A 26,432-nucleotide genomic window follows, 5' to 3' on the forward strand; every position below is an offset into this window, starting at 1 on the left:
CTGCCTCACTCTCTTTGTCCCAGACCTCAGAAAACTCTGGGGGCACGCTTTCTGCCAGGAGAGCCAGGTTTGGAAGCAGTCCTGCAGAGACTTGGCCCTTCCAAAACATCTTGGCCGCAGAGTAGCAGAATCTGCAGGCAGCCTTCATTCTCTGTGGGCTCCGGCCTCCCCGTAGCTCTCGCCCGCCAGCGCCAGGCGGTTCAAAGGACACAGGACTGGGCACTGAAGGCCCGGGAGCCAGGGGGGCTGGGGACTGAAGAACTCGGCCTCCCCGGCTAAGGTCCAGGAGAGGAAACGCTGGAGAGGTTGCCACCTGCTGGCGAGGGACCCCGGCTTGTGCGGTGGGCGCATCAGAGACCTGAAGCCGGGATGTGCAGAGAACCAGAATTCGGGCAGTTATCCAAGTGCTTGGTTTTCTGTTGTCTCTTTAGGACTGTCACCTCCACGGGGTCGTGCCCGGAGCCCAGGTGCCTCGCGTCCCGCGTTCGGGACGCGCAAGCTCTCACGGGGGAGGGGGGCGGTCTTCCTCCTCCCCTCCTTTCCCCTCCTCTCCCCATCTTTCCCCTCCCTTTCCCTCCCCTCCATTCGCCTCGCCTCCCCTCGCCTCGCCTTGCCTCGCTTCGCCCCGCCTCGCCTCGCTTCGCCCCGCCGCGCGCTCCGAGGTCCAAGATTCTCCACTCTTCTCCATCAGGTGGAGCCGTCCGCGCTTCCCGCCCCCCGCCTCGCCCGCGAACTGTGCGCAGGCACCTTGCAGCGCCAGGAGGTTAACCGAGGCCCCGGAGGAGGTGAGGCCAAGGAGCCGGCGGGCGGAGATGGCCGGGCCGCCGTCGGGGCTGGCGCCAGAGCCCGGCCGGCTGTGGGTCCTGCAGGTACCGCTGTCGTTCTCGCCGCCCCACGTGGTGGTTGCCGAAGATTGCCGTGGTTTTTCCGGCACTCAAGCTTGAAACGCCTCCCGGCCCTTTTAGAGGCAGGCAGCTCACCACTTAATCCAAGCTTTCTTTTTCCTTTCTGCGGGAGACCGGAGACCGGACGCTGCGGGGAGGGGGCGGAAGGGGGTTGGGTGGGGGCGGGGTGGGAGGAGAAGTGAACGGCCCAGCTGGCTATCTCAGCCGGTTTGAGGGTCCTGAGGCATCTCAGGGATCAGTGGGAGAGGGAAACAAGGTCCTTCCAACCTCGGATTCCTACCATCCCTCTCCTGTCCAAGATCGAGTGTGTGTGTGCGTGCGGTGCGCACAAGTCTGTACGTGAGCCTGGTTTCGTGTATTGCACAGTTCGCTAGCTTCATGACCCTGGTTTTGTAATATTTCCTTGGGGGCTGAATTAATCTGGGCCCCAGGCCACTTAGGAATTAGGAGTCAAAATGAAACAGCAGCTTAAAGGATAAATGTTAGTTAAAATATCCAGTATTGCTTTGTGGGTATGGTCTACATTCTAATATTATTAGTCTTACTCGCTGCAAGGCTTGCCTTAGGAATGGTGCCCAGACTTTAAATTTCTCCCCTCACCGGGTAGGTTTTAATGGAGAGCTCCTACTAAAGTTAAAGCACTCTACCTGCCATGTTCTCACTCTTGACATGTTGTTTGGCATAGGCTGTTCAGAATCACCACCCATCCTGTGAATGTGTTTCTGATTTGCCTCTTATGTTTCACTGTCTTCTCCGTGAGCGGGGCTGAGGCTGTGCTGACACTCTGCTTCTGTACCTTGTTGCTAATTTAGCTGATGGGATGCCTCTTTGGGGTCCTCTTGTTTTTTGTGGCTCAGCATTTCTTTTTCTCCCCCCAAGGTTGCTTACAAATTTCCCTTTTATCTATTTAACAACCTTGAAGGGATGCAGTTAAATAAACTATTAAGTTAAGAATAGAAAAGTCAACAAAGCAGACACCTACTAATTTGTAGATCTTTGATGTCAACTACCAGATGTAAGTAAGCTCCTACCAGCACATACTTTTCTCAGGGGGCCCTACTTCTCTTTTCTTGTTCATCAGTATCAAGGGATACATTTTTAAAGTTAACATCCACATGGAAACTTGGAGTTGGAATGTGCCTGGAAGTCAGTAAAATCCCCCAAGTATGTAATACTAATGGAAGGAAGGCGAAAGAGTCCCCCAAACATGTCCCCAAGGTCCAGTGAATGAAGAAAGCAATAATTGATTCTATACTGAAAGGCACACACCAAGAGAGCATCTTTTAGCTTTGTCCCCTTACTCTTTCATCCCCCCACCTTCTTCTGTAAAATGCTACATATTATACACAGTTTTAACTATCCTTATAGTTTGTACCTTATGTATTTACTATGCTTCCATACTAAACTGTGAGTTCCAGAAGGCATGGTCTGTGCCTGGGATTTTAGCTCCCCCAGTGCCTGCTTATCCCGGGTTTATCTAAATGTCCATCAAGGAAACAGATGTAGATGTCCATCAAGGAAACACACATAGATAAATTGTTTGTTCTCCTGGAGGAAAACAGAGTTTGATTTGAGTGTGGGCTTCACCACAGGTAAAAGACCTGAAGGTTCTTCTGAGGCAGTTGCCTATGACCTTGGCCTCTCCTTCGCAATAGGATTCACAGCACCTCTTGGAGAAAAAGACACTCTCAGAGTGATGGAGTGCTTGTTAGAGGATCGACTGCAAATGCCAAGGCGGGCTACTCCCCTCTCCTTGTTAGGAAATGCACAAACCAGGGTGGTAATAATAATAAATGGGCATGTGTCACAAACCTGCTTGATTTCCCTCTAGTTCCTTCATTTTGTTTTGGAGGACTAGTGCAAAGCAAACTATGGTCTAAATGTTCGGGTTTTTATTTCCCACTTCACCTCCCCCTTCTAGGAAAGTCTCCCAAAAATGTAAAACGTGCTTATCTCTTCCCCAACTCTGAGACTCCCGCTGCACGCGTTGGCCAAGTCCTTCCCGGGGAAGATGCATCCCCCCTCTCCGCTCCTCGCGGCTTCGCTGTTTCCCTTTCAGCCAGTGCCCAATCCCCCGTGCAAAGGCAGGGCACGCATATTTTAATGCGTGTGCATGCATATAGTCCTAACTTCACTCCCGTTGAACAACCTTATGCGGTGTGGACAAAAAGTCCCAGTCGGCTCCCCGTTCAAGATGCCTTTTGGTCAATAATGGTGACAAAAGCTGCATTCCCCCCATTTAGGGGGAAAAAGGAGAAGGGAAGAGAGAATAGAGCCCCCTCCCGCCACCCCCCGCCACCCTCCGCTTTGCATAGATCTCCTTTTTCCAAGTGTTTCCTCTTTAATTATGACCTGTTTCCCCTCCCTCTCCCTCCGCCCCAGCTTCAGTGAAAGGAGCCCTTCTGTCACTCGTCACTGGCTCCCGCGCCCGCCCGCTCGCGAGCTCGCTGTGGGAGGAGCCCGCGGGAGGAAGCCAAGCCGTGCGCCAGGGCTGCCGAGAGCCACAGAATGGATCTGCTCCGCGCGGGGACGTCGCTGACGAGCCCGGCTTCTCGCGGCGGCTAGGAGCCCGGCCACCCGGCCACTGGCGTCGGCAGGCTGCGGGGACCTGGAGGCTCGGGGAGAGCGGGGCCGCGCCGAGGGACGGACGCACGGACAGACCGATGGTTGGCGCGCGCCCGGGAGGACCGCGGCGGAGGCTGAGCACGGAGAGCCGCCCGGGAGGAGAAACTCACTGCCGACCCAAGTTGCCCCGCCGGCTCTCCCTCGCGGCGCTGAGGAATGAAACCTTTCCAGCTCGATCTGCTCTTCGTGTGCTTCTTCCTCTTCAGTCAAGGTAGGAGCCCCGCGCGGCGGCCGGAGTTGCTAGGAAAAGTCGGCTGGGGTGTCGGCTGGCGGGGCGCGGGGGGCTGGGGGCAAGAATCGGGGGGCCGGCTTCGGAAACTCACCCCGATCCTTGCGTCCGAGATGCGCCGGCGTGGCTTCTGTGCCTTTGCCGATGCAACAGAATGGTCCTGTTTATTTTCCTTTTGCAAGGAAGAGGTGTGGGAGGGGTGACTTTCTCCTCTCACTTGTCAACCTGCAGCCCAAACTCTCCGATGCAAATGAGTTCTTTATGCTCCGGTATGTTAATGAGGCAGTTATCTGTGTGGCTCTGGCGCCCTGAACTTCTGGGCACCTCCTCTCCTTCCGACTCAGGTTGGGAGAAGGAGCGGGGTGGGAAGGGGAGCTTTGTTTAGGTGGCTCTTTCAGCTCGAGGAAGGTCTGACTTGCAGGAGTGGATTCAGAAGCCGGTGTGTGCGGTTGCACGGTGGCAGAGGGGTCCCCCGTTAGCCAGCGCACCGCCGGGGTGATGTGCGGTGGTTGGGGGAGAAGCTGGGCAAGAGTTTCATTGAACGTAATGTGCTCTGAATAAAGCTGAATTCTGAATCCCACTCAGCCCCGGATTCAGGGTCTAACGTGAAATGTCGCCCCTGGTGCTGATTGTTTACTTTGCGCAACCTAGCACGGGCAGAGGCTGGTGGACTTTTCCGGAAAGAACTTTGCTACCTCTGGGCTGGCTCCCTGCCCACGGGAGCCCTGGGGTGGGCGTGGGGGGCTGGCCTGGGGAAGGGAGGGGGCAGGCGATCTGGGCAGGGGCTGAGGGGTGCCTACTTAGCCAAAGGCATCAAAAGTCACCTGTGGAATTGAGTTCCAAGGGGGGAAGTAAATCAGCTCCTTCCCACTCGTTAGGCATGCTAGGAGCCCCTCTGCCTTCTGAGGCAGCATTTGTGCCAGCCTACTGGGCTCTGAGAGGGACAGGACTCTCAGAAAAATCCACAACAGAGCATGTCCATCTGTTGATTAAATGAGGGGTAAAAGTTTTCAAGGAAGCAGTGCCCCGCCATGGGAGGGGGGGGTGGCTGGCTTTGCAAGCGAACTGCATGTCTCCTTTTTTTTCCCTGTCAGGGAGAAGCCAAATGTAAGCAGAAACCCATGCCTCCTGCCTCTGCTCTTGTAGTGGTACTCAGGGTCGCTGCACATTTCCCCTTTATCCAACTTTGCTCCTGGCCATCCTGATGAAACTCGGGATGGGGGGGGGGCTTTCCCCCATTACGGTGTGTATATGCCCACCACCTGCATGTAATTATAATGTGGACACACACACACACACACACACACTCGTGTATTCATAGGGTAGTGTGCATGTCACCAGGGCTCCCTACAGCAGCAGGAAGAAAAATTGCCTTCCCTAGAGTTTTCAGGCTGAATGAATAAGAACTATCTCAGAACACTGGTACAGAAACAGTTTGGGTTATATTACCATTTTGTGAGATTACCCTCCTTGGATGCCTGTGTGCTGGCTTAGGGGCAAACACACACACTCACACACTCACACACTCACACTCCTGTCCTCCTTTGCCTCTTCCCACTGTACGCAGGAAGTCGCCTGTAGAATCCCTAAAAGGAGGAGCCCACCACGCCCCCCAATGTTCATGGGACCCGCGCACATGTTAATCTGCCCGTGTGTTGTTGAAAAACTGGAGCTGTGATTCTCCTCTGGCTTGGCATAAGACGCTTTTGGTGTCTGAGTGCCTCTTGGGTTGTCTGAATCACCGCAGTGTGCATCTTCTGCTTTACTTATCCCCTTTTCAGTACCAGAGCTCCTTCGTCACTCTTCTCATAGGAATCTTTAAATATTTACCTATGGAGGTTAAATGCTCCGTTTCATCTACCCTTAGCCCTGAGAGCACTAGGGAGAAAGCACGGTGCCCCACAATGCCTACTTCCTTGTGATTCCTGAGTGTTCTGAGTGTGGCCGGCACTGCCCGCCCTACCCAATGGTAGATGTCATGATCCACGGGGCTCCAAAAGAGGTCTAAAGAAAGACCATGAGGCAAAGTGGTGGTAATCAGCCAAAATCCTTTGCATCACTGGACACTGAAGTTTCCGTGAATAGACAGCATTGGATGACAGGAATTAAGGGCCAAGTAGAATGCTTTTTATGGACTTTGGTGATATGTTACCTTTTGACTTGATCCATAGACCCGTGTTTTAACGTGGATGTTATCCTGAGTATTGTGAATTCCGCAGAGGATTCTACTCAACCCTACACCTATATGATCAGTTCCTAGACTGTGCCCACCCCTACCTAGATCTGTAGACTTCTCAAGTTATTAGTTCAAGTGCATCTCTTCCGAGAGGTCGTGGGAGGACCTGCCCGCAGGCTCGAGGTCACTCCTGCAGACAACCCCTGCCTGAATTTGCATCCTGCCTGGCACACCCCACCGAGTTACCCGTTTGCCCCCCCCCCCACCTCACTCACACTCTTCCTCCTGGGATGCTTTCCAAGGAAATGTGCAGGGACTCAGGAATGCCCCTCCTCTCAGGGAAAACAAATGTCCAGGCTTCTTTTTGGACCTTTATCTGGCACTCTGGTGACACGTCCATCTGCTGCCCAGCACCTCTCCTGGTGGGAGCCTATGTGTCATCTTAGAGTTTCTGGAAATGCAATTCTTGTGCTTCCAGCTCCCGTTGTCTTAGTCCCCCTACGGAAGGAGAGCTTCAAACAGCGCTCTGAACACTTCCTTAGCAAAACACTGAAGTCAAAACTCTGAAATTCCCTTTCAGTTGCCCTTTCTGTCCCAATGTGTCTGGTATTTATTCACTTTTACTTGTTCTCGAACCTCTTTATAGAGAGTGAAATCCAAGTCTGTCAGTGTCAGTGATACGCTGTATCCCCTCTCCTTTTCAAGTGTGGGCTTCTCCTGTAAATGGGAGATTAAATATTTATTTATCTTTCCTAAGGTGGCAGTAGAAAGACCAAATGGCGTGCCTCCATTTCCTCCCCTGCCAACGTCCCCGGGCCTGGCTCCCCACAAAGAAATGGCGAGCCGCCAGTGTGTGCTGCTTGTGGGTTTCTCTCTTGCTGGGGACGCCTCTCCCATCAGCTGTCAGGACCGCGTGCTTTGTACAGAGAGGGATAATGTCATAGCACAATTTGCCTCCTGTGGAGAAGAGGCATGTTCTGCTCCTGGGTGAAAAGGGATCGATTCTCTTGTCATCCATAAACTTGGAACTTGCGACATTTTTTTCCCTTTATCGTTTCCGTTTGCCCACAACTGTTTCCCTCCATGCCCTCCTTCATCTTCAAGATCCGCGAGGCAGCCTGCACCTCCCCGTCTTAGGTAGCTGCGGAGGAGCCACGCGCTTGCAGGATGGAAGGTCGTGTTCCACAGCATATCCAAAAGTCTGGGGAAGGTGCAGTGACACTAAGTTGGTGCCTTGAACTCAGACGCTCTTTGGAAAGGTGTTCTATCTGCACACTGACATTTTCCCCTAGCACTTCCAGACTGTCCCATCTGGCCTTAGAACCTCCTGGAGTTGGAAAGCTCTAACTCTGACCCAATCCAGATCTCTCCTTGGATTTTCACGTATGCCAGGCTGCTCTGAGTGTGTTGGGGGGATGCGGGGGTGGGGGGCAGTGAGAAATGGCATTTACCTGTCAGTGACAGTCACCTGGGCTGTCACCTCCTCCTTGGGAAGAATCTAATTGACTTGCTCTCCCGACCTGCTGGCAGGAGTCACCCAAAAGGCTCTCTGACGGCTACCTGAAGGTCAGACGTTCGTGTTGACATCAGTCTCCAAGGGGAGAGAGTCTGAAGCCAAGAAGGGGCAAATAGCTTGTGAGGGGAGACACCCAGCTAGGATGAGGGAAGCTACGAGGATGACGGGAAGGAGACACTGCTTCGAGATGTCTTAGCTTGGGAGAAGCTCCCTTGGGGAGGGAGATGGGCACTGAAAGATACCAGGAACACATCAGAGGCAGCCAGAAGAATGGGGGGCTCCTAGGGGGTACAGGCTGAGAAGGCATTGGAAAAAGAAACTGGGAGTGAACCGCAACTTAGCAAACATTGAACCTTGCCCAGAACTGTCATATAACAAAAGATGAGGCAAGTAATAAGCTGCTACCCGCACTGGCACCCCAAGTGGTATGACGTCTTGTCTAGAGGAGGAAGAATGGTTCCTTTTGTCCTGGAAGGTCAATGCACAACTGCCAAGGGTGTGGGACCACTTCTTGAACAAATCCTCAGTGTGAGGGGAACTGGGACACATCCCTTGGGCATGGGGGTGGTCTCCGTGTCTGCTGCCCAGCAGGGAGCTCTCTGTTGCCAGCCAGACCTATTGGGGAGGAAAGAGAAGCTCCCCAGGGGGAGAGGGGTGCGGATGGGGGTCAACGCCCGCACAGGGCACTTACAGGATACTGCAGGGGGCCTCCTTCTTGGGTTACAAAGGAGGATCTCACTTGGAGCATGGCAGCAGAAAGCTAGGCATGGCACCAAGGAGCCGCTCTCCCTGGTGTGCCTGTGTTGGTAGGAGCCAGGGCCAGCAGGAGATGGGGTGGAGCAGGGGATTAGGCCTTAAGATGCAATTTTTCTTTTTTGTTCAGCCCAGTGGGGGTGACTTAGGCGGCATTATATTGCAGACCCAAAAAAGCACATGAATAATCCAGAGTGAATTCAAGAGATTTCAATAGCAAAATAATAACAATACTAATGATATCTTTGATTTGCAGAGTACTTTTCTTCCAAGGAGATAAAAAGATAAACTGTTTTGGAAACATGAACAAGGAAAAGAAAATTGGCTGTGATGGAGGAGTGGGGAAGGAGGCCCAACAGCATTCATTTTAGGGTCTCCTAAAAATCAGAGCTGGGGCAGGGGTTGTTACATGGGCAAGAGGCATCATTCTGCAGCTCCCGTTCCTTATCCTTCTAAAATGGTGAAATACAAAACTTTGAGGTGAAAAACCAGGCATTTTTAATGGGAGTCAACTAAAAAGAGTGAGGCCACATATCCTGCCTGTGCCTGGGAGCAGAGACCCTGATTCAGCATTGGGGAGAGTCGGGAAGATCAGGAGAAGGTAGGAACTTGCACTTGGACTCTCCACCCCTGCAGCGATCCTGATTTTAATGATGGTGCTGGCGGCACAGCCATTGGGGCCCCAGTCTTCCCACAAGGTCAGTGGACACCCCAGTGTTCATGTAGCAGGGTCGGGCTGGGACGGCTGCTCTGGGGGAGGTCTGCTCCCTTGGGTTACTTGTCGCCTCATTGCTGTCCACAGGGAGTGAGGAAAAAAACAAGGCAGCATCCCGTACCTGGCTGGGCTAGCTTTGCCCTGTGTTCCAAATAGAGGGGGTTTTATTTCCATCGAGGAGATGGAGTCCATTGCATTGAGGCATGGATGATATTGTACATGGTTTCCTTTTCCCTAGGGGAACACCAGAATCTACAGTTAGGCATGCACGTCCGGTAAGAAGGTAGATAGATAACTTACAGATCGTTGCAATAGTTCTCACACTGTCACGCAAAGAATGCCATGTCTTGCTTCTACCAGACCTTGAAGATCAAGCCTGGAAGGGCTGCAGCCTTCCAGGCTCTCTTGGAATCCACACCACTGCCATAGAGTGAAGATCTCCACCGCCATATTGAATGTGAACTTCCATTAACTTTCTGCTTCTGAACCACGAAAGGAGCTAGGGATCCAACATTGTGCTCCCCCCCCCCTTTCCTCTTCTGAGTGTGAAAATGAGTATTCTGGCTGTATATTTCTAGAAGTCAGTAAATGTCAATATTGGATAAGTGTTTCCTTTCTATCACTACAATTTAGCATAAGCTGCTTGGAAACAAATGTCTTCCATAAGCATACAATGTTTCCATGAGTACACAGTCAACAAGGCTATGAGGATTAAATAAATGTCAGCTTTCCTTGGGTACACTGGTAACAAGTCAAAGCCGTGAAAATAGTGACCAGGTCGGGAAAATCCTGTTCCCTATTGAATTATTCATTTGCAGTCCTGGCTGGGGCTTGGAGGGTGAGAGGGGCTCACCCTTCCCCCTCACTCCTGGACAGAAAGGCAAGGAAGTAGCCAGACATAGAGACCTCCCACATGCTCTAGGAAGGATCCCCTGCGCCCTTCAGTGTTGAAGCCATATCATGCCCTTTTCAGACCTCCTCCCATCTGTGACCCCACTCTACACACACACACACACACACACACACACACACACACACACACAGAGCTTATTGCTGAAATGCAATCCTATCCAGAGCTTAGAACCAATCTGCCATCTTCCTGAAATAAGAGGTGAGATCTCACTGTGCTCTTCTACATGGTATTGGTGTCCTCATTGGCAGAATGAGGCAGATTAACCTGAGTCCATTCTTTATTTTTAATTTTTGTTTTGAACACTGAAACCCAAACCGTAATGGTGTAAGTCATCAGTATTAAGAAGACGCCTGAATATCAGGCAGAATGACCAAGATGGTCAGCTTCCTTGGCCTGTGTTCCCTGGACAGTTGTTTGTAAGTTCAGACTCTTTCTAACCCTTGCCTAGAAGACAGGAATTTGAAATCTGACACTGAGTTGCATGGCAACCAGGGCTCCCATTCATCATTCCACACTTTTCCCAGTGTCTCAGAGGGCCACATTCTCTTGGTCCTCCTTGATGCACTTGGGAACACCAAAGCTCAGCTGTTGGCCACTCAGCCCACCCTCATGGTAGGCCAGCTGTGTGGTGGGCACAGCATCAGGCTGTTCTCATGAGGCAAAGACCCCCTAAGACATTATTTCTGCCCAGGTAGGGGCTCTCCATCTGGTCATGGAGCAGACACTTTGACTCATGGTTACATGACAGGCTCAGAGTTGTCGAGAGTATTCTGAGAGCTGCTGAAATGACCGAGGGCATCAGGAAGGGCTGCACAGAGGCAATGACCTGACTTCAAAGGATGTCTCGGAGCCCTCCTGGGGAAGCACAGAAAAGAGGGTTCCGGGCTTGCCTTAGTGTGTGCAAAGAAGGCAGGACAGAATGCCATCTGTTCCGAAGCAATGGGTAGTGTGGGTGGCTGGAATATGAGTATGTGGAGGGTTGTGAGAAGCTCAGGAAGGGGAGGGTCAGCTTGTCATAAATACCATGTTAAATGTTTTGATGACTTAACTCTCAGAGTTAAGTCTGTTCCTTAGAAACATTGTGAGGAGCTTCTGGGTCTGCACTCCTCTCTGTGCCATGCGTCCTGTGGATAAAAAAGGGGAAGAATCCATTTGTTATTTATTCTTCTTGCTTTGCCATGTCTTTTATATGGGGCTTTAAAAGTGTGGAACTGAATGGACATACACCCATTCTCTCCAGCTCACCTTCCTTCATAGCTGGTATGTAAAGGGCAGGGGGAAAGTAGTGAGAGCGTAAGTGTGGAGGAACCGACCTTCCCTGTTGGTCTACTTTCCAGAAGGAGGCAGAGAAGAATAGCAGGTAGACGTATATTTAAGAACAATGTGTTGGATAAAGAATGTGGCGGGGGTTGGGGGGGTGCCTGGGTGGCTCAGTGAGTTAAAGCCTCTGCCTTCGGCTCAGGTCATGATCCCAGGGTCCTGGGATCAAGCCCCGCATCAGGCTCTCTGCTCAGCGGGGAGCCTGCTTCCTCCTCTCTCTTACTGCCTGCCTGTCTGCCTACTTGTGATCTCTCTTATCTGTCAAATAAATGAATAAAATCTTTATTAAAAAAATTAAAAAGAATGTGGCGGGGAACCACGGAGCACTCTGGATTGTGAGTCAAATGGCGGCCACTGAGGAATGGGACTTCCCCATATCTGGGGCCCCGGGAGGCTCACCTAACATTGAGGATGAATAGTAAGTAAACCAGGAAGGGAGACAAGAACAAGGACGAGATAAGTAAGAAAAGCCTAGAGACATTTTGCTGATGATTTCTTTGCCATTCTGAAGGGAAAGCTAAGTTTTGCTGGCTTTGAGGAAAACAAGTTTACAAGCTGTGATTCCACTCAGAAGATGTTAGAAATGTTTAGAAGTCTCTATTATCAAGAGTAAAGAACGTCATGAGATCTACTTATGGGTTCCAAACTTGGGGCTGTTCTCATCAGGAACTGGTGGGGATTTGGCAGGATGAGTTCAATAGTGAAGCAAATACATGCATTGTTCAGCCAAAAATAGGCAGTGACATAGCTAAGACTGTTGATATTTAATCCTAGTGTCTAATGCTAGCCCGCTGAACAATCTCCCACTGCTGACAGTGCTCTAAGGGTAGAATTCGGACCACCAAAAAGGGAAGAGTCAATTACTCAGGAGCAGATCAAAGAGTAGAGTAGATATCACTCAAATCCTCTCCGACCCCACGATTCCCTGAATATTATGTTAGCAACAACCTATTGATTCTGGATAATAAATTCCTAGAAGATAGATGATGTGTTACAGATGTCTTTTTTGTCCAGCACATTTTCTCGTAAGTGCCAGCAAAGCCTTTGGGCTGTTGGTGATGGCAGTAATAATGTTTTGATGCTGCTGCTGGTGGTGGTGATGAGTGTTGGTGTAAAGCCTCCCAAACTGTAGAGTGCCATTCACAAGCCCTAGTTCATTTCATTACGGTGCTAGCACGAGAGGCAGCTGTCACACTGTCATACCCTCTGAAAGGTCATGTCGCTCAACCAAAGTCACTCTCATCTGCTTTACTTTTTCATATGCCTCGATGCTTCTCAAGATGCTGGGAGATGCAGTTGCTTCAAATCATCCATCCTGAAAAATGGATGAGAAGGTCCTAGGCAGTGGCATAAGAGGGAACATGTTCTTCAAACTTGTGGGAATCCTCGGTGGTTAGGCAAAGAAAAGGATTTTAAGGATTTCCCATGAAAACCAGGGAGCTGACCTTCAAACCTAGCCTTGCAGCTCTGTCTTTTGATTCCAGGCTTTTTCTGAGTTGGTTCCTTCATCTTCTGACATTCAGCTTTACCTTGAGGCCATGAGGTTTCCAGGGGGAATGACATGCCAGCCTCTTGGGCTGAATAGCAATCAAGGGGATGTTGCTTGGTTAGTTCCTTTTGTGGCTGTGTTGACAATTAAAAAGAAAAAAAAAAAAAAGCAAGAGTAGGAACTTTTATTCTCTTAATTGGTTGATTAAAATATCCATTTCTTTTATCCACCTGCCCTGGTGCCAGGCATGCTGCTCAGCACAGAGGACTCTGAATAAATGTTGGAATGTTGACATGAATGGCAAAAAACAATGCAAAGGAAGAGAAAGCAGGGTTTTTGACATCACATGTGTGGGGGCTGACAAGGTGCCCCTGGGAGGACAGAGGAGGATCCCAGCTATTTGGAGAAGGAAGTTGTTCCTCTCTTAGTGAGGCCTGGAAAGACCAGGGGGTCACCAGGGACAGCGCCAAGAGAAACACCCTCCTGTGAGCCACCCACTTTTCAGTTTCAACAAAAAACCCCAGCCCTGTCCTTCTGTTCTTTAATGCATGTCAGTTTCCATTTCTGTCAGTCACCTGGAAGTGTCACAGGTGACTCGGCTCTGGTGCACTGTGACAGCCCACCTGTCACCCTTGGCGATGTTGGGAGATGTGACAGCTTCAGAGTAACAGTGGGACCTGGCTGGCTCATCATGCAGGCAACCAGGGGACAGAAGCTTAGAGCTTTCTCCTGGACACCTTTCCTGGGTGCCACAGGAGAAGCGAGGCCACCCTCCCCACCTTCCTGCCCTTGTGACAAAGAGAGAGAAATTGCCAATTAACCTCCCAGTGGCTTGACCCTCCATATTCTAGGACCCACAGTTTTCCACACCTCGCTGAAGAACGCTGGATCTACCTTCCCTCCCCTATTCTCCTTCTTGCCTCAGAAGCCTTTTTATTACAGAGAAAGGTGCACCTGAGTTAGGGGCCATGTGTGGGGGAGAGAGAGGGCCTGTTCTTTACTTGAGTCCACATCAGGCTGGAGCTGCTGGAAATATTTTGGGATGTGAAACCCGGTGAGCACTGCAGTTCCAGAATCAGCCTGATGGTGGCAGCAGCAGCGCTTGCAAAGCCCAGGAGTGAGCTGAGCGGAGGCCCGGAGGGCCCTTAGTAGCAGAAGAGCCAGAGCCTCTGGGCCAGCTGCCTGGGCCCTCCCCTGCCCATGACAGTGGGGCTGAGGCAGCTGAGCCAGGGCAGGGAAAGGGCATGAAGGGAAAAGACCAAGGCTTCGAATTGGCAGCAGCTGCCCCCACCCCCGCCAGAGGCTCGGGTGCTTTCTGCTGTTTCTGATGGATGTGAGGGCAGTGTGCTAAGGGGAATATCTGAGCAGAGGCAGGTGGGTACAATTAAAAATGTTCAAGGGTGTGGAAGAGTTGCAAAGAGAGACCTCAGCTAGCTGTCCATTTCCTTATGGCAGGTGTTTTCCCATGCTGGTGTCTTTCCTGTGGGTGATGAATGCATCCCTCCCTCAATGCCCACCTCCCCCCACCAGGGATGGCTGGCAGCCAGGAGCTCCACTTCCTGTCCCCAGCCCCCAACCTGGGCCCACTGGGCTTCTCCCCAGGAGTTTGCCTCTTTAATGATCCAGGAGCCAATATTTCTGCTGCTGTTCCCCTCTCATGCTGGAGAAGCAAAACAAACAGATGCTAAAATTAGTCTCATTATTCCTGATCTCCCTGGCAGGCTGAAGAGGTGCTACTCTGTTTTCATCTCTGGACAGAAACAGACACCATTAAGACAAATCAGGGGAAGCAGTGGTTGTTCATTTCAGAGCGCAACTTACCAGGCAAGGTAACCAGAGCCTAAGGGAGGGCACTGAAATCCCAGGCCCGCTCTGCGGGGAGGTGACAACTTGCCTTTTTCACCTTTTGAAGATTGCATGTATGTGTCTCAGACCCCAGAGTCAATTTGTGTGCAGCATAAACAAAGACAGTGGGACGTGGGGTGAGGGAAAGGTGAGGCCATCGTTGGAGCAGCCCACTCCTTGTCTTCTCTGCGTGGCTTGATTGGCTGGTGAACTGGCCGTGTACGTTGCCCGACACCATGCGACGTTATTTCATATCCATTAAGTTTGGGTTGCCAGTAGGATTTTAGATGAGGTTCGCTCAAACCTAAGCGGCTTCCGAACCTGACTCCCCGTCAGAGCCCTTTGCTGCTTTGTCGCTAGCAAAGTGAGTTGCCACTGGCCCGATCTGTCTGTCCTCACGCTGTCTGTCTTCCTGGAAAGGGGGCAGGGGAGTGAGGGAGGGGTTCCCAGTGGGGTCGGAGAGAAGGAGGATTGTTCTGCCCATGTTATTAACGGAAGGCCCCTGGCACGTGGCAGGTGACCCTGAGCATCTCTTGTCAGAGAACCAAACATTTTGCCTGAAGTTGGCAAAGCTGTATTTCCAGCTGCCGATCAGGGGCTGCCTGGGTTAGCGAGGAAACAGAAGTGCCTCATAGGAGAAACTGCTGAGAGTGATGGAGAGTGATCTCCCCACAGAAGAAGGCGTTCCACCCAGGTGGTGCGTGTCATCGGCTCGCTGCTTTCCCAGCCCCTCCGTGGGGCCAGCCTGCTCCCCGCTCTTTGTTCACAAACATGAGCTCCCTTGGGAGCTCGGATGGAAAGCTGAACTAGGGAGAGGGGAAATGCTGAGAATAGGAAAGAGTCGAACCCCATAATGGTCTCCGGATTCCGGCCTCACAGCACGTTTCTTAACTCCCTCGTGGTCCCTGACGTGGAGCCGGCCGTGGGGAGGCATCCCGGAGACATAGGACCAGGTCAGCTGAGCTCTGCCCGCATTCCCCTCTGTTACCCTCTAGGCAGCCCAGTAAAGCAGGATGGTCAGACCACCTGCTGGTGAAAATGACCGATGCTGGTATCTAGTAACTTGCCCACAGATTCCATAATGTCGCCTCTCCCTCTTGGGAAGCGATGGGAACATCACTCAGACACTCGCTTGTACCTGCCCTGGTTCCTTGCTGCCCGTTTCTTCAGGAGGAGTTGCCCTCACCCTGGTGGCCTCCACAGCTGTGGGCCTGGCAGTGGGCCGCAGACCCCCTGGCCTGGTCCGTGGTCCCCCTCCTTCATGGCTTATGGGCCTTGTGACCAAGAGCTGACCAAAACAGAGGAAAACATCACCCCACGGACAGAAGCTGAGTAAGAATTCACAAAGCTCCATGCCCCGGTGGCGGACGGGGGCTCTTTGCTTCCCCAGCCCAGATCGAGTTGAGATGAACATTCTGAAAACCAGACACTGATTCCTTAACAAGGACCAATCACCACCTAACTTTCTTTCAGTGGATTTTAAAAAAAAGAAAGAAAGGAAAAAAGAATAAACCCCATTCTGCTGAGGGAGAGGTGACCCCGGTGTTAGCTCACTGGAGGAACGGAGCTATTCTACACAAAAAGGCATTGCAGGACATCCAAACCCTCCTTTTTGTCAGGTCTAGAATAGTAAAAATGTCAGGAGACCACATGGTTCTGAAATGATTAATAATGGTCGTTAGAGGGAGAGAGAAAGGACTCTGGGAACGTGGGAGAGTCTGAGTACCGTTCAGGCCCAATTCTCCTCACTTCAGCTCCGGCAGGGCCATCCTGCCTGGTGTCAGAATTCATTTCTGAAGATGGCCTGTCTCTACCTAGGCCATGCTCAGAATCCTGGTATTAACAGAAGATAGACACTTCAGATAAACTAGCGAAACGTCAAAGTTCCTTGACGTTTTCAAAGCTCCTTTGGATTGAATCAGCGGAGTACAGAGGAAGAAGGCAAAGGCAGATAGATCTCTGCAAATTTCTTTCTTTTGATGCCACAGTCTGGGTCTTTCGGTGGAACCCATGGCTTCTGTCGGCAAGTGCATTGTCAGCTGTTGCGAGGGCTCCAAACCCATGTGGGTGTCCCTTGCTCTGGACATGAGCTTGGCTTTGGGTTTTCTCTTCATCAAACCGGGCAGAGGCATTCAGAGAGAGAAATCCGTGCTTTATAGGTGAAAACAGTTGCATGCTGAGCTGATCAGACTGGGAGAAATACGATCCGGAAAGCCTTATTCCTTCCCTCCCCTATTCTCCTGCTAATAATAATAGGAAATCTGCATTTCCCTCTCATGATCAACAGATATTCATTGACAAAGATCCATGCCAAGGAAGGTGCAAATATACGTCCTGCTATATTTTTTCAGTTAAATCGTCTTCTTACATTGTGCTCTCTGCCTTAAATGTTCGTGCAGTCAGTGCCGGGATGTTTCTGCCCTTCCTAAGGGCTCTTGCAGCCATAGGAGCTGAAAGAAATCTTTCCTAGTCAAAACAGGAGTGCCCTTTGCGCTGTACTGGTCTACCCCTTTTTACGGAATAGTGTTTTATGGAATAGTGCTCAGAGTATGTGAATGTGTGGGGCATGGAGGTCACAACGTCCCTCGCAGTCGGTCCTGAAATGCCTTTCAAACCACTACTGAGTAGAGGCTTGTCCAGAGAAAGAAGGTGGGTGCATTTTGGCACAGAAATCACCTGCATCCCCTTTTCGTACCACCCTGTCCTGCCCTGGCCTCCTCTCCCTGTGAATACTGCTTTTACTCACTTGAGCTGTATAAGCGCTCTGGAGAGCAATTCTAACCAGAGGAGGTCAGGTGACTCATGGGAGCTGCCTCGAAGAATTTTCACGTGACATTATTATCTCAGGATGTCATGCATGATGAGAACGGACTCAGGAATCACCATGGGTCCTGAGCACAGGGAACCAAACAAGCAAGAAGGCCAGGAACATAACAGTTTGGAACAGGATGGCTTTGCTGGTCTCTCGCTGATGTCACTGCTTTCCTCACGACTGAGAAGAACACACATCCCTCGCTGCCTTGTCCCACCTCTGGAGCGCCCAGAGCCACATGATCTTCTGCGCTGACAGGGAATAATGGATCCAGGAGCGGCCATAGATTTTTTTTTCCCTCCCACTTGCACTTTAAAGTGTTTATTTTAAAGTAAACACTGTACTCCAGAGAGGCTCATGTCCATAAAGGATGGATTTTCTGCTTGGCACAGTGAAGAGATTCAGAACGTCGGTAATAATGCACCCCGAGAATTCTTGTTCTGTTTTTTGTTTTGTTTTTTTTTAATCTTGAAGGTCAATACAACCACCAACATTGCTATTCACTTCGTTGCGAACTGGGATCTCCTAGCCGCGTACTGTCATTTTATTTTCCAATTCATAAAGAAAGATGTTCTAGTCACCAGGCCTTTGGGCCTCTTTATTCAGCCCAGATCACCAATGGGAAACTGAAGGGACTGATGAATACAGGGGTGGAGAGGAGGGTGGGGAGCTGGTGCCAGGTTTGAAGGTGCCCCCAGCACCCCCCCCCGCCACTGCTGGCTGCTCTGTAGGCCTCGTGGGTACTCCCAGATGGGTAACGTAGTGATAGAAGAACGGGGAGAGGAGCGCAGGTGCCTGTGGCTATTTCAGTCTCCTGACACCCTAAGACAGTAGGGTTCAGAGCTCGAACTCTCCCTGATCCGGAAAGGCACACTCATGTACGTGGAAGGTTTTGAAGTTTCCATTCCCCACCTTAGCCATGACGATGGCCAGTGCGCCAGATTTCAGGGACACAGAGGGCTCTGCCTTTGGATGGTTGTCTGTTTCTCTGACGGTGTCCCAGCACCTTCAGGAGAAGGATCTCTCTTCTCCATTCTCAAACCCTTCACTCCAGCCAAGCCCAGCTGCCGGCATCTCTGAGTGTGATTTGCTCCCTCATACCTCCTGGTTTTTTCGCCTGTCCTTCCTCCCTCTAGAAGGATCTCCGCTCTTTGCCATGTTGGCCTGGCTGACATCGACCCTGAGGTAGGCTCAATTTACTTCCCAGAGGAAGTTTCCTTACTTCTCTCCTCACAGACCAATTTAAGTGCCCCACCTCCTTGTTTCCACAGAGCCCCCCTGTGAAAACCTCTAGTAGTGCTCCTAACAGTATAAAAAGAAGACTTTTTCTTCTATCTGCCATCCCTTCTAGATCACGAGCTTCTGGAAGCCAAGGGCTGGGTCCTGTGAGTGTCCATGTGTGCCGTGCTCTGTCCAACGTGGGCACATAGCCGGCACGTGACCAGACTGTTGCTAGCCTCTACCTTCTGTGCCTGGCATTTCTCTTGCCAAGCTGTGGAAGTGCTTTATCAGAGAATACATTCTACTTATCATTATTATTACCTTCTGCAACCAGAGTACCTGTGAGCACAAAGTAATCCTTGGGGAAAAGGTGATAATAATTTAATCCCTCCTTGCATTTATATGGCACTTTATGCTTTCCCAAACCCTTTCGCATTTATTATGGGTGACAGTCCTCACCTTACTTGGAAAAGTAAGAAAAATGAGACCAAGTTATGGTAAGACGCCTCTCTGAGGTCACACAGTAAGCGTGAAAGTTAAGACAAAAACCTGGGATTTCACAATCCAGGCCCTGTGGTTCTCCCAGCCACCCTCCCGGTCTCCTTCCCCTGGGTTCCTGTCCCTGAAGAGCATAGGCTTAGAGGGTACCTGGTGAAGTTGGCCCCCAGGGGTGTTTCCTTAATCATCCCATGGGGCGTGGTGGGGTGAGGATCTACACTGAGAGCCAGAATAGCAACTTAGGAGGAGGCTGGGGCTGGTGAAGGCAGGGAGGCTGGTGAAGTAGGGTTAGCTGGTTCCAACTGAGGCCCAAAGGTCTCTCTCTTGTAAAGGAGGCAAACTAAAGAGAACATCGTATCTCCCAAGGACTCTCCCAGTACCTGGTACTCGGCTGGAAGCAGCTGTTTCTGCTTCTTCTTCAAGATTTTATTTATTATTTGACAGAGAGAGATCCCAAGTAGGCAGACGGCAGGCAGAGAGAGAGGGGGAAGCAGGCTCCACGCTGAGCAGAGAGCCTGATGCCGAGCTCAATCCCATGACCCTGAGCCGAAGGCAGAGGCTTAACCCACGAGCCACCCAGGTGCCCCGCCTAGAAGCTTTTTCTCGGGCAGCCTTTCAGAGGGCACATTGGTGATGATCCTCCCCCACAGCACCTCTGCCGTGAAGTGTCAGTCTGTCAGCCTGTCCGTCTAACAATGCTGTTGAGTGTCCAGAGCACCTTCCAAGAGTTCCTCAACCTCTGCCCAAGCCTAGGACACAGGGCCTGGACTCAACAGCCCCAGGAAGCCATTGCCTTGTCACATACATGTGGCATGGCTCTGGGCATGGCCCCTGCCCGGAGGCTGAAGGGAAATCAGGCTTTTCCTGCTCGCTGGCTGCCTCACAAAGCAGTTCCTCACTGAGCAGGGAGCTTTGAAACACTATGAGGGAAGCACTGTTGTGGAACAGTCCACAGGGGTGAGGCATCTGCCGTCCTCTGGTTCCATATTTCCAGATGTGTGGTGTTGGTAGTCTCTCTTCAAAGCAAAATACTGTATGGCTTTCTGGGGAGCGGGGGTGGGGTGGGGGTGTGGAGAAGGGCAGGCCTCCCTTCTCAGCATTGTTCATCAGAAGAAAGAAGCTCTCGTGCCCCCAAGGCATCCACTGTATTAATGAGATAAACTAATTGTTAGGCATCTAGGTTGGTGCCCGTTAGGGGCTATCCTTGAGGAAGAAAAAGATAGTTCTCTGTATTATTTTCTGGGCTCTGTGGTTCAGAAGAGAAACCGCAGCCGAGAAGGGCAGGGTGGGGACTGTCCTCAGTTCCCTGCAGCTGTTGTGGCCACAGGACAAACCGTAATGATGAACAACACCACAAGTGTCTTCTAGCTCCGGGTGTGCGAAGTCTAAAATGGGCCTCACTGGGCTGAAGCTGAGATCGGTTCTTTCGGAAGGCTGCGGGGGGACAGTGGGTGTCCTTGGCTCTCCTGGCTTCCAATGGCCACCTGCACTCCTTGGTTTGTGTTTCCTTCCCCGCATCACTGGAACCTCTGGCTTCGGTCATAGCTCTTATTCGAGCTGCCCCTCCCCTGCCTTCGCACACGGATCTTGTGATCACACCGGGTCTCCCGTACAATCCAGGATAATCTCCTGTCTCAGAAGCTCTTCACTGGGTCACAGCCACAGTCCTGTTTGCCTTGTAAGGTGACATCTTCAAGGACTAGGACGTGTCCACGTCTTTCTGGGCTCATTATTCTGCCCATCACAGGAAGGAACCAAAGGCATGTGGAACTCAGTGGCCTCCCCTTCCTTTCAGAACAGTGTAGCCCTTCTTATCCTCCCTGTCTGTGAGAGAAATCTGTGCCTCAGTCTCCCTTTCTGTAAACTAAAATCTTTCTGCCCATTTATATTTATAAAGCACTTTGGGACTATTGAGGAAAAAGTGCTTAGGAGGAGATGGTTCATATGATAGGATACTTTGACTTCGTATGAATTACACTTATATAGATCAGTCAAGCTACTTACTACCAGATGCAACTATGGTTGGGTCCCGTGGGGGAGAGATATAGGGGGGTAGGCATCTATTAGATTCTGTAGTTAAACCTCACCAAATGATTCTTAATAGCAATTCACTTTGGCTTCATTAGCACGGAGTATGGGAACTCTCCTCTAGTATACCATATAGCTCAGCATCTTCCGCTCTTCGGAGTAATTGAAATGAAACGGAAATCCACAACAACAACAATAGTGTAAGACAAAGAAAGAGGCGCTCTGTCTACACACGATTGCCATAGGGGTGGGAGGCTCACCGCCTGAGCTTGGATTTGTCTCTCTTTGCCTCCATGCCTAGTTGAGTTTCTGGCTTTTGACGGAGGATCTGGCTAGGAAGGAGACAGGGGGCATGGATATAAACTGTGTGGCAGTGAACCTGGGGAGGCAGGCTCCAGGGTGAGTAGGTATGTCTTACCACGTAACAAAACAAGGGACAGCATCTACTGTGATAGTATTAGGCACCACGTTGGGTCACTTAGGTCATAAGATTCATTCAGTTGATATACTTTAAAAGGCTTTATGAAGTCTCCCTCAGGTTAGAGGCTGAGAAATTTGGAAGCTTAGCCCTTCTCTGCCCACCCCACCACCAGAGGCATCAAAATGCTGTAGGAGGCTTGGGGCTTAAGTCCCCTTCCCTTGGTGCACGGGGAGGCACCAGACTGACTGACCTTGTCGGACTCCAGCTCTGGGGCCTGCAGAACCAGCAAAATGTGAGGCCCCTGGACAGGCATCTGAGTCACCCCCCCATCCCGTACTCACCCTGCCAGTTTCCCGGGGAGTCTGCCTCGTAAGCCCAGGATAGAGACACAATCACGGACGATGATAGCATCTTCAAATAGATTTATGAAATGTTCTACCCTCGAAGAGTCTGTGTCCAGGAAGGGTTATGTTGCTGTTCAACAGTCCCTGGGAGGGCATCACAACCAGCTCTGGTCCTCGGGGCTCAGGGGAATTAAAGGAGAGAGACAAGCCCCGAGAATGATTATAATCCCATTATGCAGCGCTCCCCCTATTTATTTCTTCATATGGATGAATTTGTATATATTTGCATTTTGTTCTATCTGATAATATGCATAGAATTCAAATTGAAATGACTTGAATAGATTTGAATATTAATGAGGCGTTTAAAGGCTGCCATCCCTGGTAAAGTCCCTGCAAGGGAGTGCGTGGTGCAGCAGCTCAGAAATCTCCTCGGGCACCAGCACTGCCAGGCAGTGTCCCCCAGAGGCCCAGCTGGGCCTGGGGCATTGGAGGAGGGACACGCTATGGCTGGATAGAGAGGTCTCCCCTACAGCTTCCAGGCACTGAGCCCAGAGCCTATGCCGATAAGAGGTGTGTTGAAAACAGCCCATCCGCAAGTCTACAAGGCTTGAGGTGTTTTCAGACATATGGTTTTAACAGTGCCATCAAAGGCAAGATGTTTTCCCATATTAAGAAAAGCCTAATTGCCTTTGCCTCATAGTTTTCGGTGGAAAGGGGCAAAGTTTCAGCCAGCAGGTACAGGTGTAGAAGGTGCTAAGGATTATCTTCTGCCTGGAGTCCTATGGCTCCAGGACACTTCACACCTCCTGCTGCTTTTTCTACAGGATCGTGGCAGTTGGTCAGCACGATCTCTGTGGGCCTGAAGGCCGTCTGTCCTTCTCAAGGTTCTACTAAGGAAATGACTTGATGCCGGTCACTGCAGCCCCTCAGTATTAACATCTGTTACCTGCCTAGGCCCTGGGCTAAAGTCCAAGACTAAATAAGATAGAATGGCCTGTGCACTTGAGAAAGACCCACTGGGGTTCGATTGGCTATTGTTTCCCCTTTTCATCAAGAGACTTGGGTAAAAAGTAAAAGGGTAAAAGGACCTTTTAGGTGGACCTGTGGTGAGGCTTCAAATTGCTGAGCATCAAAATCTGTAGGCCAATCGTATAAGAATAGTGATTTGTAGCAATTTCTGTTGGGTTACCAGTTCTCCCATGCGTAGAGCTCTAGACATATCATCATTCATTGCTGAAGTACTAGGGATCATTGTTTCTAAGTGATTCCCAATTGTTGTATCTGTCCTAACTGAATCTTGGTTAGTTCCAAGTTCATGCTCTTCGTACCATTTCTAATGGCCAATTATGAGAGCAAGTAGTAATGAAAACACACTTGTGAGTCATTTAGCTTCTTGCTGTATGAGGTTCTCATGTCCACCCACTGTCATTTATAATCCAACAGTCTAAAAACCAAACTCCTCATTTTATCCCCGTTGTAGTCCTAATCTCCGTCTGGGTAGCCCCATATTCCCAACCTCCTTCTGAAACTGGAGGCATCACCAGCCCCTCTCTCCTTACCCGCATCCGACCACTTCCACCATGACAAATTTCATCGCATTTTTCTCTTCTATATTGCCCTACTCATCCTCATCATTTTCTTCCCAAATACTAGAGCATTCTGTCGAGCCCATCACTTGTTTCCAGAGTCATCCGTCACCACTGTCCTTCACTAGCTTTATCTTCCCAGGTCACCCGTCACATTCACACTTCTGCATCTTAGCCAGGTAGGTCCACAGGGCTACCCTTGGCCTATAAACCAGAGCCCGAATGCCTCCACCTGGTATCTAAGGTCTAACCATCTCCCCACCTTTAAGGTACTCTATAGTCTGGCACTGACTGTCCTTCCAGCATGATCTTCTCGCCACTCCTCCTTGCTCTCTAAGCCATAGTGGGGGGGAGGGGGAGAGAAGGAATATACTGCACCTTCTATATCTTTGTTTATGCTGTTCCTCGGGCCTGGGATGTTCTTTGCTCATCATTTCTTGAAATACTCTTCATATCTCAAGGCTCAGCTCAAACGTCTCCTCTTCCATAACTTATTTCCTATTTCCAGCTCAGCGATGCTCTTTTCTTTGTGCTTCTGTGACTTGACGTACATATTCGATCGTATCATGTATTCTGTCCTGACCAGCCTGGTGTTTTCTTTTTTTTTTCTTTATAATTTTTTATTTTTTATAAACATATATTTTTATCCCCAGGGGTACAGGTCTGTGAATCGCCAGGTTTACACACTTCACAGCACTCACCAAAGTATATACCCTCCCCAATGTCCATAACCCCACCCCCCTTCTCCTAACCCCCCTCCCCCCAGCAACCCTCAGTTTGTTTTGTGAGATTAAGAGTCACTTATGGTTTGTCTCCCTCCCAATCCCATCTTGTTTCATTGATTCTTCTCCTACCCACTTAAGCTCCCATGTAGCATCAATACTTCCTCATATCAGGGAGATCATAGGATAGTTGTCTTTCTCCGATTGACTTATTTCACTAAGCATGATACGCTCTAGTTCCATCCATGTTGTCACAAATGGCAAGATTTCATTTCTTTTGATGGCTGCATAGTATTCCATTGTGTATATATACCACATCTTCTTGATCCATTCATCTGTTGATGGACATCTAGGTTCTTTCCATAGTTTCAGTCTGGTGTTTTCTTGATACCTTATCAACTCAATCGCAGGTACCACAAGGAGAGAAGAAACTCGAATGTTTTACAATTTTTGTATTATCTCATCACCTAAGACAGAGTTCAACAACTGTTTACTGAGTAAATGAAATGAGTATATGGGAAAGTTTTAGGACCGCTGAAGGCATATCCAGGTCTCTGTGACATCCTGTGAATTCAGCCCTTGCCCTTGTAGCACCCGGCCTTCTAGAAAAGACTCTCCATTTATTACGCACCTGGTACACGTGCCTGGTGCTTCCTTGTGACCATTTGATTCTAGGTTTAAAAAAAAACACTGCAGAGATCCTTATTTCCAGTTTTCAGGTGAGGACACGGATCCTCACCGAGGTTAAGAAATTTTCCCCAGGTCACATCCCCAGTGGGTAATAGAATCAAGGTGAAGGACAGCCCAAGCCTCCTGGCTCCCCGTCTCAGGTTGTTAAAGCTGCCTGGCGTCAGCCGGAGAGCAGCCAGGCTCTTGGCTTCCCCAGACTCTGTGTCAGGCTTCAGTGCTCCGGGAGAATGAGTTTCCCTCAAATCAATCCTGGATGTAGTTATTATTTTATAGGGATGTTGTAAGTTGATAAGGTAGCTCTTATATGTTAATAGCTATTGTAATGTTGTTCTTAAGGCCTATTACTTGTGCTAGTTTGTATTTTAATGTGTGCAAAGGTGATTACAACTTTAATATGAATGTTAAACAGATTAGCTGATTTATATGTAAAATAAATAAATAAAGGAAACTCATACTCTCATTTCTATTCATTCCTCTGTCCTTCTCTCTCTTCCCGCTCTGTCCAAAAGCAGATGTGGTCTGTGGAGCATTGACAATGGAACAAAAAGGGAGTGTTTTCTGGGTGATAACTAGTGGTTATAGATGGGTCTTTTGTTCCAGGTGAATTTGGACTTTCTGTCCTTAATAGCTGCTTGTCTGAGATGTTGTGCGCTTGACAGTGTTTGGAAGTTGTTTTGTTTGAGAATTGTGCCTTCGCCACTCTCTCCCTTCAGTCTTGTCTCCCACCTCTGCTAAGCCACCTCTTCAGTCTTGTCTCCCACCTCTGTTTTCTCGTGCCCACTGGAAAGTGTGCCAAACTTCCAGAAAGGCTAGTGTCTGCCGGTGCACTCCCGTGTATCCAGGAGCGCAGGGCACAGAAGGGAAGACAGATAAGAACACAAACAATGAGAGTACAAAAAGAAGGGGGTGGGGGCAGGTCTGCACATGGTTATTTCTGCGGGGGCAGACAGGAGGGGTGCTAACCCGCCTGGTGGAAAGAAAACATCTTCCATGAAGCAAAGCTGCAAGGATGAGTGAAAGATAGCTAAGAAAATGAACGGAGGGAGGGGTGGAGGTAGTGGAGGGGTTTAGGGGAAGGAAAAGGGCATTCCAGGCAGAGGGAATGGCCTGTGCTGTCCTGAAAGCATGGACTGCAGCCCATTCAGGGAGCTGCTTGGATCTCCTCCAGGGGCATTGAGGTCACTGGGAGCACTACTGACTTAAGGCACTATGCACAGAACCAAAGATCAAGAAGTTTCCCAGCCAGGGATACTTGGAGGAGATTGAATACTAATCTTGGGAATTATAATAAAAACAGGACACTGGGCATGGTCAAATACCTCTCCTAGGCTGTAGATCTATTGCTGAAATCCATAGAAAGGAAAGATATTAAAAAAAAAAATGGGTGATCAAAACAAAAGGTGACTCCAGAAAGATGGGAGCTTCAAACAATAAAACTAACTTTGACGGCACAATGCAAATTATCCTGATGAAATGAAGGAGGCAGCATCTAAAGAAACCAGCACGGCCTCACAGACAACTGGCCAAGGAGCTCAGATTGTAGAAAGACAAGTGCAGTGGATGGGAGGAGGGGCGTTGGTCACAGGATGGGGTCAGAAGAGGAGAAGGGGTAGTAACAAAGATA

At 50.1% G+C, this 26,432-nt stretch overlaps 1 protein-coding gene across 4 annotated transcripts in view; it reads left to right on the top strand.

Annotated features, from left to right (window-relative positions):
• Positions 1-604: 604 nt before the first annotated feature.
• Positions 605-26,432, top strand: part of KIRREL3 (kirre like nephrin family adhesion molecule 3) — a 546,348-nt gene continuing 520,520 nt past the window's right edge. For all 4 annotated transcript variants that reach the window (XM_004750228.3, XM_004750231.3, XM_004750230.3 and 1 more), the window contains exons 1-2: positions 605-869; positions 3,288-3,741. In XM_004750228.3, coding sequence (XP_004750285.1) covers positions 3,687-3,741 — 55 coding nt within the window. In that variant the 5' untranslated portion in view covers positions 605-869; positions 3,288-3,686. The remainder of the gene's footprint in view (positions 870-3,287; positions 3,742-26,432) is intronic.

Source organism: Mustela putorius, unplaced genomic scaffold (genome assembly GCF_011764305.1).
Source record: "Mustela putorius furo isolate JIRA1106 unplaced genomic scaffold, ASM1176430v1.1 tig00000460_pilon_pilon_pilon, whole genome shotgun sequence".
NCBI classification, from domain to species: Eukaryota; Metazoa; Chordata; class Mammalia; order Carnivora; family Mustelidae; genus Mustela; species Mustela putorius.